Source organism: Cnephaeus nilssonii, assembly GCF_951640355.1.
Source record: "Cnephaeus nilssonii genome assembly, chromosome: 7".
Lineage (NCBI taxonomy): Eukaryota > Metazoa > Chordata > Mammalia > Chiroptera > Vespertilionidae > Cnephaeus > Cnephaeus nilssonii.
The window spans coordinates 77,284,508-77,297,887 of record NC_137078.1 but is presented as its reverse complement, the minus strand read 5'-3'; the positions used below and the strand labels follow the sequence as shown (position 1 = coordinate 77,297,887).

Sequence of the window (13,380 nt, the reverse complement as noted above, 5' to 3'; positions counted from 1 at the left end):
CTCGCAGCCCCGGCTTCATCCGGATGTTGTCCGGAAGGTCATCCGAACAGTCGTTCTTCTGTTTGGTCTAATTAGCATATTAGCTCTTTATTATCCTATATAATAAAAGGCTAATATGCAAATAGACTGATCGGAGGATTGACTGCTTGCTATGACGCAAACTGACCACCAGGGGGCAGATGCTCAACACAGTTGCTCCCACAGAGGGAGCACTGCTCAACCAGAAGCCCAGCTCACGGCTGGCGAGCACAGCCATGGTGGCGGGAATCTTTCCCACCTCCGTGGCAGTGCTAAGGATGTCCAACCACTGGCATAGGCCTGCTCCCCACGAAGCTGTCAGTCGCACATCCCCCGAGGGCTCCTGAACAGCAAGAGGGAGCAGGCTGGGCTGAGGAACCCCCCCCCCCAAGTGCACAAATTTTGTGCACCGGGCCTCTAGTATAGGATATTAGGAAAAAGAAAACTAGCATATTATGATTTCATGAATATTGTCATTTAGGATAAGGCTGTTTTAAAAAATGAGTTGGGTTAGCCCAGCCGGTGTGGCTCAGTATTGTGCGTCAACCTATGAACCAGAGATCACAGTTCAATGTCCAGTCAAGGGCACATGCCCAGGTTGCGGGATCCTCAGTGTGGGGCATGCAGGAGGCAGCTGATCAATGATTCTCTCTCATCGTTGATGTTTCTATCTCTCCCTTTCCCTTCCTCTCTGAAATCAATTTAAAAAAAAATTTTTTTTAAGTGAATTGGTTTAAAGAAAGACATTAAGTAACACATAGAGAGTACACAGATGTGGCCGAAGTTTAGAAAACAGTGATGTATTCAGCACCTAGTATTCAGCATCTACTGAGCACCTAGTATGTATAGTACAGTGGGGGATACAAAGGTGGTTTTAAGTCTGGATGATGTAGAGAAGATGAATCGTTTCATTTTTAACAAGTTTAAGGAAGAACACTTAAGTTACCTGAAATCCCTCCTCTTAGAGATAACTGCTATGGACATTTTGAATGTCTATATTGGCTATTAACATTTTAAAAGCTGTCTAGGAAACTTACTCTCTGGAATTTTACCCTTCAGGAGACAAATAGAACACGTAATTGGAACAGCCTGTGTCAAAAGTAGTTTAAATAAAAGGAAAATTAAAACTATATAAAATTGTACAGAAAAACTGCCCTTTTATAGAAGAAAACAAGTATTTTTCCCTGCACATGGTAGGGTTAGGTGAAAGTCTTTCTAGCTGAGAAGTATGATAGAAATGGTACAGGCTCCGCAGATGTGGGTTTGGATTTTACCCACTGCTTATTAGCAAGATACCTTAAGCAAGACATTTTTTAAAATTTTATTTATTTATTGTAATATATGTTTATTGATTTTAGAGAGTAAGGGAGAGGGAGAGAAAAAGAGATAGAAACGTCAATGATGAGAGAATCACTGATCGGCTGCCTCCTGCATGCCCCACATTGGGGATCAAGCCCACAAACCGGGTATATGCCCTGGAACCGAACTATGACCTCCTGGTTCATAGGTCAGTGCTCAACCACTGAGCCATGTTGGCCAGGTTTAAGCAAGACATTTAATTTCTCAGCTTCCTTTTCCTCATCTGGAAACTGAAGATAGTACTTTCCATCCTGCCCAGCTTGGTGCTGTGAAGATCAAATGAATCAGTGTATGAATTTTATAAAAAAGAAAGTATCAAAGATAAGGAAAGATGTGTGGTATTTTTGTTGTTGTTGTTCTTTTATATGAAACTAGAGGCCCAGTGCACAAAATTCGTGCACTTGGGGGTAGGGGTCCCTCAGCCTGGCCTGCGCCCTCTCGCAGTCCGGGATCCCTGGGGGGATGTCTGACTGACGGCTTAGGCCCACTAAGCCATCAGTTGGACATCCTTAGCACTGCCACGGGAGAGGCTCCCACCACTGTTGCTGTGCTCGCCAGATGTGAGCCCAGCTTCTGGCTGAGCGGCGCTCCCCCTGTGGGAGCACACTGACCACCAGGGGGCAGCTCCTGCGTTGAGTGTCTGCCCCCTGGTGGTCAGTGCGCATCATAGTGACTGGTCATTCCACCATTTGGTCATTTGCATATTAGCCTTTTATTATATAGGATAGGATACGCTGTAGATGAGGCCCCCTAGAACCATAAGAAATGCAAAAAATTCAGTTAACTCATTCTTGAATTGCCCCCACTTTAAAATCAAATTGGCCCCCTGTGAGGCGTGTGCTGCACCTTGGGAACCACTGAGCTTGACACTTTTCCTCTCTGAGCTTCATTTCTGAATACATACGCATATACCATGGGAATTGTAATATCTTCTCCACCTACCTCACTGGGTTGTCATGAGGAGGTTCTGAGCTAATAAACCTAGAAATGTTTCATCAAGTAAGTGATGTCTAAACGGGAAGGGATTGTTATTTTTAAGCCCACAGGTACCCTCGCAGGTAGCAGGTGCTGATTAGAGGAGGAGGGCATGATTGTTTCCTGGGACTGTAGCTATCGAAGCTTTGCAGAGGGTTCCACAGGCCTTGAAGGGGCGGCCTTTGTAGCCGTGGTTGTCCCTAGAGGCACTGGTCAGGGGGGCGCTAGGGTGGCAGCGAGGCTGAAGGGGGAGTAACTATCAAACATCTCCGCTTAGCGCCATTCTTTAAATTGTATGTGACCGTTTCACAGCTGTACGTGCTCAGAGTGGGGCTCCAATCTCCTGGAACGGGGCAGGGGTGGGGCCAGGTGGGCTAGGAGGGCGGGTTTAGCCGCGGCCCCTAGCGAGGTTCGGTGCACTTCCGCTGCAGAGAAGGCACCGCTATTCTCAGGGGATGAGTCTAACCCTGAGGGGCCGAACAGGACTGCCTCCACCCGGGTCTGGAGTTATAGGGAGGAGGGTGTGTCCGGCCCCAGCAAAGGGGGCCCAGCAGCAGCAGGCCCCTGGGTGCCTCAGGGGCACTGATGTGCTATTTTTGTGGGCATCACTGGGTGCGGGGGCTGGGGTAGGATATCTGAGCAGGAGGGTTGGAAGAGCTCCCCGTAGCTGCTTCCTCTTCCTTCTTTGCAGTCCAGGCTCCTATCAGGCGCTCTCCTCAGACCCCCCCGGGAACTTGGCTCTGGCTGCCCCGCCCCTCTGTGGCTCCCTGCCGCCCCCACCCACTCAGCTCTCCCCAGCCGCCCACTTGTCCAGGAGGCTGCTGGGGCGCCCTGCTGCAGGCAGCACAGTCCTGGGGCAGGTGTGGGGGTGTGGGGAGCAGCTCCAGTAAAGTTTAGTAAATCCTGGGTCCGAATCAGGATTTGGCTGTGGGGCTGCCGGAGAGTCTGCCTGGGCCGGACTAAATCGCAGGAGACCCGAGTCCCGCCCCACAGCCCCGCCCAACCTGATGTGATATGATGGCATCCTGGATAATTTGCATATTCCTCTATTATTAGTATAGATTAGTGTGGAAAAGTAAGAAAATCCAGTTCTGCCTAAAAATCCACCACAAACAAGTAATTCTTCTTTTTCTGGAAAATGATCCTTGTTTAATCTCTTTCATTCCGTATCTTTTGAATGTGACTCCGGTGCAGTTCTGAATAACTTCTAAATCCAGATGTCCAACCAAAGACATGAGCCTATGCTATCTAATTGAGAAGTGATGAAAACAGAAGCCTGAAGACTGTGTTAATTTATATAAAATGAGGCCAATGATACCTGCCTTATGGAAGTAGAAATGAATGAATTGTATGTAAAATACCTAATATTCACTGTCTGGTATATAACCCAATAATGAGTGGGAACTAGTATCATCATTATTAAAAACAGCCATAATTTGCTTATTATTAAAGTAATAGAAAAGTTAGAAACCACCAATAACAATGTTCTTGCTGTAATATCTCTGTATGTAAATCTTCAGTTGCACCTCTTAACTTTCCCCTTTAGAATAGATGTCTGTTAATTGGTGCATTCATTCATTGCTCCCTTTTAATGGCCATGCCCTGAAGATACAAATACACGTGTGTGTATCAGCCATTTAAAGAACTAGGTTAGTTACCTCATTCTTTTCTTTCTCTACCAAATGCACTCCGATCTATATTATAATATTTAAAGGGAAAAGATACATATTATCCTGCAAATATTTTTAATTGATCCCTTTTTCTCATGCATCTACCCCGCTTTGCTTTAAGTGGTCACTTTCCTTAAAAATGAGGAATTGGTAAAGGAAGGGGAAAGTGGTAGACTATCTAGATTCCAATAAATCTGGCTGCCTGTGTTTCCATTAGGTTGCGTTTTTCTAAATTGTATAAAGCAAAATCAAGTTCACGCTCATTTGTGAGGTTTGTTGTTTTTTTTTTCCTGTACTTCAGCCTTTAAGTAGCTGGAATTTATTTCAAAACCTTTAACCTTCACTTTCTAGGATATATGTTTTCTAATTGTTTATTGCAGGATACTATATGTCTCCAATAGATCAAGCTTGTTTATTAGTTTGTTCAGATCTTTACATAGTTATTAATATTTTATTTGCTTGATGTTTCAAAGATTGAGAGAGGTATGTTAACATCCTCTGTTATGATAGGTTCGTCAGGTTTTGTTTACAAATCTGACAATTTTGAAAAAATATATCCTGAGGAAATTGTATCTTCTTCTATATATATAAAAGGCTAATATGCAAAGTGCCCCCTTGGGAGTTCGACCAGGAGAACAGGAGTTCGATAGCTTGCTATGATGTGTGCTGACCACCAGGGGGCAGCGCAAAACGAAGGAAGGCCCCGGCTGGCAGCCGGAAGGCCCCGATCGGCCCTGATCGTCAGTCAGGCCTAGGGACCCTACCCATGCATGAATTTCGTGCACCAGGCCTCTAGTTAGGTAGATAAAAATTTAGAATTAATATATCCTCCTGTTAAATTTAACCTTTATCATTCTGTTGTGACCTTCTTTAATAATGCTTTAAGTTGATTTTGTCTGATATTAATACAGCTCCCAGCTTTTTTTTTAGTTAATGCTTACTAGCATTGTCATGTAATCATTTCACTTTTCAAGAAAATTGAGATAAAATTTATCATTTGAACCATTTTAAAGTGTACATTCAGTATTTTTTAGTATATTCATGTTGTACAACGATCACCACTATTTCATTCATCCTTTTACTTTCAACCTTATCATCCTTATGTTTTAGATGTCTTGTGCATAATCTGTAGATAGATTTTGTTGTTATGGGTGACAGCCACTACCTTTTTTATTGACAAGCTGAGTGAACCCCCAGTTGAAAAGTCCTCTTCTTTTGCCCTATCCAGAGAACAAACTATCAGGCATCTGCCAGGATGAGGGAGGAGCAGTTGCCTTTTGGTGTGGAGCTGGAGAAGGAGTCTGGAGCTTTAACTCTTTCTCGAACAGCTCTCATTCAATTCTTATTTTAGTTACCTCCCCCTCTCCCCCAGTTCCAGAAGTACCTGGTGCTGTTAATTCCCAAACCATTTGAAGACTGCTGTAAATAAGGCTGATTCTTCTTTCTCCATCTGTTTTCCTGCTTCCAAAATGTTGCTGTTGTCACCTACTGTTTTCCCCATCTTTGTGGGTTTATATCTTTATGTTTATATCTTACCTAATAATAGACAAACATGCTAATTGACTGTACCTTCACGACGCCCACAGCCAATCAGGAGCAAGTATGCAAATTAACCCAACAAAGCTGGTGGTTAATTTGCATACACAGCCGCCAAGCGGCTGGGGGCAGGAAGGGACGCTTGCATCGTCGTCATGGCGATGATGCAGGCGTTCCACCCCGTCCCTGGCCACTCTGGGCCTCTGAGCAGTGTAGGAAGGTGGAAAGGCAGCTCCAGCCAGAGCGAAAGCGGTGCGGGCAGCCAGAGAAAGGAAGGCCCATTCTGGCCCGAATCTTCATGCATCGAGCTTCTAGTATATATATATATTTATATATAAGATATACTTATATTTATATATAAATATAGATACTAGAGGCCCAATGCACAAATTTGTGCACGGGTGGGGTCCCTCGGCCTGGTTGGCAATCAGGGCCAATTGGAGAAGCTAGCTGGCTGGCTGGGGGGAGGGACTGTGGGAGGTTGGACTGCCAGGGGGTGGGACCGTGGGAGGTTGGCCAGCTGGCTGGGGGGAGGGACTGTGGGAGGTTGGCCCGCTGGCTGGGGTGAGGGACTGTGGGAGGTTGGCCAGCCGTGGGAGCACACTGACCACCAGGGGGCAGCTCCTGTGTTGTGCATCTTCCCCTGGTGGTCAGTGCACGTCATAGCAACTGGTTGTTCAGTCATTCCGTCACTTAGGCTTTTATATAGATAGATATCTTGATTATAGTTTTATTGGGGATTTTGGGGAGAAAATTAGATGTGATATACTTTCTGCCATCTTAACTTGGAATTTTCAATTTTTAAAATGGCAACTCCTGGTGTATTTTTGGAGGTCATAAGTGATATGTTCTTATTTATAGATAACTTAGAATATAGGAAATATATAAAATAGTTAAACATCACTAATTCTACCATATAGAAGAAACTTGTTAACATTTTGATATACCTCCAGTCTGTTTTCTAGATTCGTATATTTTTACATAGACATTTACTATATATATAATTATATATATAATTGACTTCAGAGAGGAAGGGGGAGAAAGAGAGAGAGATCAATGACAAGCAAAAATCATTGATTGGCTGCCTCCTGCACACCCCCCACTGAGGATCAAGCTTGCAACCTGAGCATGTGCCCTGACCAGGAATCGGACTGTGACCTCCTGGTTCATAGGTCAATGCTCAACCACTGAGCCATGCCAGCCGGGCTCACATTTTTTCATAATTAGAATCATATAGTGTTTTAGTATTGTTTCCTGCTTTCTTCACCTAATTAAATCATTTTTCCATGTCAGAACATAATCTTTGAAAACATTACTAATGGGTCTATAACATAACTATTATTTTACACTATTGATCATGAGCAATTTCACGTCACTACCTAATTTTTAAAAACAAAATTTCTGTGCATGCTTCGACAGCACATATACTAAAATTGGAACAATACAGAGAAAATTAGCATGGCCCCTGCGCAAAGATGACACGCAAAATTCGTGAAGCATTCCATATTAAAACAATTTTTAGTGGGTTTATAATATGGCTGTCATGACATTGTCATGATTTATTTATCTAGTCTATTGATAAAGATTATATTTTTCCTAATCTAAATTAGGCTGTAAACTTCAGGAAGTCAGCATAAGTCTGTCTTGTTCATGATTCTCTCCTCAGTGCTTAAACCAGTGTCTAATATAAGTGGTTTAGAGAATGTTCTGTTAAGTAAATGAACAGTTTTGCACAAAAGTCCGATTGCTTCCTTAAGTTAAAATCAAAGATGGGCTCTTACTGGGGTAAAAGGTATAAACTTTTTGAAGGTTCTTGATAATTTATTTTCCATTTGTTCTTTGATTCAGAATAAGAAACAAGGATGCAATAATGAGGAGGTACTTGCTGTACTAGGCCATGAACTGGGGCATTGGAAGTTGGGACACACAGTCAAAAATATCATTATTAGCCAGGTAAGTTTGGAATGACAATTCTCTTTTTATGGCATGGTAGTCAAATTTTAAGTATGGCAGGTATGAGAGATCATATAGGAGAGAGGTTAAGACAGATTCTATAGCCTGGCCACCTGGCTTCACATCAAGGCTCCCTGACTCACTACCTATGTGACCTCAGGCAGTTTCCTGAACCTGTCTGCCACCATTCCCTTTTTGAATGATAACACCTCAAAGGACTAATACAAGAATTAGATGAGCTAATATATGTTAAGAGTTTATAGTAGTACCTGAAAATTGGTAAGTACTAGAAAGTATTTATGGTTATCACCATCGTCATCACTACCTCCTGAGTCACTAAACGGTGGGAGCTGTAAGATCAAAAGAAGTGAGCCCAAATAGGTTGGACATTAAAATGCTTTTATAAAAACATTTTTTTTCTCATTAAAAGTCATTATACATCTATTGATAAGAAATTGGAAAATGTAGTGAATATAAAGAAGGAAGTAGCAGTTCCTGTAACATAATACCTCTAAAGCCACAGAGTGACCACACATTTGCAGGCTCTGGCTGAAATAGCACTGCATCTTGTTGACTAGAGCCGAGCATTTATGGGCTTAACTGACTCTTAAGTGGGACTTTGTACCTTTCTAAAAGCCACCTGGTTCTGGATGATGAATTATATGGGAAGATTTATGAATCCTGTAGGCACTTTCCTGTTGCCTTAACATCTATAGGTATAAAAATGAGTTCCTTGGCTTGAAGCTGTTGTATGGATACACATCAGTGAGTAAGACTTTAAATAAATCCAAATTCAGTCTAATAAGGAAAATCACTGCCCTTTTCATGAAAGTAGGGGTCCAATGGAATCAGTTTACCTCATGTGAGGTTGTGGGCTGGTCCCTAAGGTGTGGTACTGGGGCTGGGGTTGATTGCCTCCCCTGAGATTGGGCACCTAGCAGGAGCCAGTGGGGGATGTCTTATGTTGTTGACTAGTGCACTGACTCCATCCCTATCGCCTTGGCTGTTTTGTTCATGAGTCTCTCAACCAAGTTCTTGAGTGACAAAGCAGGCATCTTCTCCACCTGATCATTGAGAGCCTCCTCTTGTGGGACTCTTGGTGAACATTCACCTTAGACCACAGAATTAACACACCCAGTACTAATTTTGGAAGTTTTCCCACATCCCTTTTTTCCAAATCTTGTTAGCCATCCTCTAGTTCAGTGGTTGGCAAACCGCGGCTCGCGAGCCACATGCGGCTCTTTGGCCCCTTGAGTGTTCTAACGCCACTTCTTCAAAATAGACTCGCCCAGGCTGAAAACCAACTTCTGCACATGGGCCACGAAGTTTCAATCGCACTGTACATGCGCGCCCGCACGTGGTATTTTGTGGAAGAGCCACACTCAAGGGGCCGCATGTGGCTCACGAGCCGCGGTTTGCTGACCACTGCTCTAGTTTGTTCCAAAGCCCTGATCATCCAGCCAAACCATTAGTTGTCTACTGCTAGTGAATCAGTATATAGAGCCTCAGCTTAGACCTCTCCCTCTCTGCTTCCAGACTGAGTGAACGATGATATAAACCCTTAAAGTTCCTCACGGAGAGTATTTCTTTTTTTCTTTCTTTTTTCTTTTTTTGTTAATCCTCACCCAAGGATATTTTTCCATTGATTTTTAGGGAGAGTGGAAGAGAGAGGGAAAGACAGAGAGGAAACATCGATGTGAAAGAAACACATCGACTGGTTGCCTCCTGCACGAGGCCTGACCAGGGCCAGGGCTGGGGAGGAGCATGCAACCAAGGTACGTGCCCTTGACCGGAATTGAACCCACGACCCTTTGGTCCGCAGGCCCACACTATCCACTGAGCCAAACTGGCTAGGGCACACTAACACCATTCTTAAATTCACACTATGATGTCTTATTGTACTTTTTGGTACTGCAGTGAAATTGGCTTAGTAATAACTTAGAAATTTTGTGTCCTTTCTAGATGAATTCTTTCCTGTGTTTCTTCTTGTTTGCTGTATTAATTGGTCGAAAAGAGCTTTTTGCTGCATTTGGTTTTTTTGACAGCCAACCTACTCTAATTGGACTATTGATCATCTTCCAGTTTATTTTTTCACCTTACAATGAGGTAATGTATAACCTTTAAACTTATCTCACATATGCCCTTGCCTGTTTCAAATCTAGAACCCCTAGGGTAGTAAAAAAACACACGAAAACTATAGTTTTTAACAAGGAAATGAAACAAAGTCTTTTAGTCCCTTGATTTCCTGGTCAGTATAAAAAAGTAGCAGAAAACCCAAGCCCAAATAAACAAAAGCTTGCATGCGGCTAAGGGGAAAAAAGTAGAGAATTAGACTTTAGTAGTATAAACCTTGATGTAACTTATATCTCAGAGTCTTGATGGATGAATGCTGTGCCTTAGACCACATATTCACCAATGCTTAGGTGAAAATCCATGTGTGAGGGGATAGAACAAATAATAATTGGGGGTATATGGCTAGATAAGGGAGGCTGTATGATTGTGTTCTCTAACCACCTGCTTCAAAATAGCCTTAGGGTCCCACTGCACACCCTCAAAATCAGATAATCCTATATAATAAAAGTGTAGTATGCAAATTGTCCCTTCAGTCAGGGTTGTCTGGGAGTTCGACCAGGGGGCGGCAACAGGCGAAGGAGGCGGGGGGAGTACCCAGCCGGAAGCCGATAGGGACCCTACCAGTGCATGAGTTTCATGCACTGGGCCTCTAGTTTATGATAAGTGAAGCTTAAGAACCACTGCTCTGTGATTGCTCAGTAGTGGGACTCCATATGTATTAGACAAAGATTACTGAGACTATTAATAAATCTGATGATACAACAAGTCATATTTGATAAGGCTTTCAAATTAAACCAAGAAGTAATATTGGGGATCTTGATATCTCTCCATTCAGAAGAATACTTTCTTGGGACAAGTGTAGATTTAAGGTTTTAAGACAGTGATGGGCAACCTTTTGAGCTTGGTGTGTCAAACTTCGCCAAAAAACTGAGCATAACTCGGGTAGTGTGTCACTTTGAGGAAAAAACATTATTTCACGATATTTATAGTTTAAATAACATAAATGTATAATTGTTATATATAATTGTATTTAATAAACCGAAAACTAAATATTTAGTGCTGACACGCGTGTCAGAGGTTTGCAATCACTGTTTTAAGATAAACTAAATGAATCCTATTTTATCATAAAAAAGAGGAGCAGGGTAAGTAAGGTACCAGAAAAGAAAGAGAGGGCCAAAACCGGTTTGGCTCAGTGGATAGAGCGTCGGCCTGCGGACTCCAGGGTCCCAGGTTCGATTCCGGTCAAGGGCATGTACCTTGGTTGCGGGCACATCCCCAGTAGGGGTTGTGCAAGAGGCAGCTGATCGATGTTTCTCTCTCATCGATGTTTCTAACTCTCTATCCCTCTCTCTTCCTCTCTGTAAAAAATCAATAAAATATATTTAAAAAAAAAAAAAGAAAGAGAGGAACAGATCATATTTATATAGCATTGTCTACATAAAGTAAACAAATTTTCCAGAGAACTGAGATTATAAGTTTTATGGGAAGTATTTATAAAATGCCTTACACAGTTTGTTACTGCTTAAAGAGGTTGCAGACTGCCTTGTGATGGCATTGTCATTGCTGTCTCCCATCCCAATTCTGTAGTGCCTTAGGACGCTGTACTATGTGTACTAATGAACCCAGACCACGCTGCCTTTTCAGCAGTTGTGCTATTATTTATTTATTTACTTACTTACTTACCTAATTTTCTTGTCTTCCCTCACAGTCAGGCTAATAATCCTATCAATGTGACTTTCCTTTATGGTCACTATCCCTTCTAATGTTCTTTAACCTGCCATAGACTGGGAAATCAGAAAATCATTCCCATTAAGTAAGAGTTACTATATATAAATTTCAGGCAAAATTCAGTTGTTAGGTTTGAACTTACTTAGAAGGTATAAGGAACTGAGTAGAAAGGTCCTCTTGTAAGTAGTGTTAGTAGTTATCCTTTGTGGCATTTAATTGGGCTCCTCAAGGGGGTATTGTTTTGTTAGTTTCCTTAGATTGAGTAGTTGAAGTCACCTCAAAACATCCTATCTAATAAAGACGTAATATGTGCCCTAACCGGTTTGGCTCAGTGGATGGAGCGTCGGCCTGCGGACTGGAATGTCTCAGGTTCGATTCCGGCCAAGGGCATGTACCTTGGTTGCGGGCACATCCCCAGTGGGGAGTGTGCAGGAGGCAGCTGATCGATGTTTCTCTCTCATCAATGTTTCTAACTTTCTATCCCTCTCCCTTCCTCTCTGTAAAAAAATCAATAAAATATATTTTTAAAAAAAACAAACAACAAAAACCCCATAATATGCAAATGACCATAACTCCACGACAAATATGGCAGAGCCCACAGCCAATAAGGAGGGGATATGCAAATTGATGTGATAAGGCTAGAGGCGGAAGGCGGCTCCGGGCAGAGCAGAGGTGGTGCCAGCAGCCAGGGGGAGGAAGGCCTATTCTTGCATGAATCTTCGTTCATTAGGCCTCTGGTGTCTAAATAAAATTGTGAGGTAGTAAAATAATTTGAAGTGGTTAATTGACAAAGATAGCAACTTTTTTTTTTTTTTTAATCCTCACCAGAGGATATTTTTCCATTGATATTTAGAGAGAGTGGAAGAGAGAGGGAAAGACAGAGTAATATCGATGTGAGAGAAACACATCGATTGGTTGCCTCCTGCATGCCCCCTGACCAGGGCCTGGGCCGGAGTTTGAACTTGCAACCAAGTTACATGCCCTTGACCGGAATCAAACCTGGGACCCTTTAGTCCTCAGGCTGATGCTCTATCTACTGAGCAAAACTGGCTAGGGCAGATAACCAATTTTTAAAACCTTGGAGAGCCCATAAGATTTGTTTCAAAAAGACTAGATATTTAAACAAAAAATCTTATGTGTAATGTCAGTGTTTAAGAGGTCATGAGCCCTAGCTGGTTTGGCTCAGTGGATAGAGAATCGGCCTGCATACTGAAGGGTCCCGGGTTCGATTCCGGTCAAGGGCACATGCCTGGGTTGTGGGCTTGATCCCCAGTGGGGGACTTGCAGGAGGCAGCTGATCCATGATTCTCTCTCATCATGGATGTTTCTCTCTCTCCCTCTTCCTTCCTCTCTGAAATCAATAAAAATATATTTAATAATAAAAAAAAGAGGTCATGATAGGAAAGAGATTTTCCGGGAGACAATTGCCCAATTAAAAAGAGTTTGGAAACCTACGTAAGAGTAGATAGGTGCAGATTAGTAACTGCTTATGTCTTTATTTATGTGTTACAGTGAGATAGATGTGTTACACACTCTGTCCCGAAGAGTTTATTAAAGATTTGGAAAAAAATTTCAGGCAGAATTCAGTTTTTAGGTTTTTAACATATCTTAGAATGCATAAGGCACTCCCAGACTTTACTTTGAAACTTACATTTGCTAGTAGCAATAAGAGGACAAACGAGAGACATTTTAGACTTTTTGTTTGTTTTAATGCTGAATTATTTTAAGATAAAAAATATCTTAAATATCATGTTATTCAACCTGCAATATTTCAGTATACAAATAAATTATTTTTCCCTCAGAAATTTATATTTTCAGATGAAATTTGTGCTCTTCATAGCTGTCACCTGTGGAGAGTGGATATTCTAACAACACTTCCATAGCTCAGAACATTTTTGAAAATTCCATTTTGAGATTGTTATTAGAAGCTGTAGCATTTTTTTTTTGTAGCATATTTTTTAGAATATTCTCAGTAAATACTGTCATTATCCTTTAAAAGTAGATGTGATCAAGAATATTTTTTTAGAAAGAAAAAAAAGTCTGAATGTAAATGATCATGCCTTCACTC

General features: G+C 42.1%; 1 protein-coding gene across 1 annotated transcript in view; it reads left to right on the top strand.

Annotated features, from left to right (window-relative positions):
• The window catches only part of ZMPSTE24 (zinc metallopeptidase STE24), a 38,095-nt gene that overhangs the window by 22,471 nt on the left and 2,244 nt on the right, over positions 1 to 13,380 (top strand). The window contains exons 8-9 of the mRNA XM_079778111.1: positions 7,407 to 7,511; positions 9,474 to 9,617. Of these exons, the coding sequence (XP_079634237.1) occupies positions 7,407 to 7,511; positions 9,474 to 9,617 (249 nt within the window). The remainder of the gene's footprint in view (positions 1 to 7,406; positions 7,512 to 9,473; positions 9,618 to 13,380) is intronic.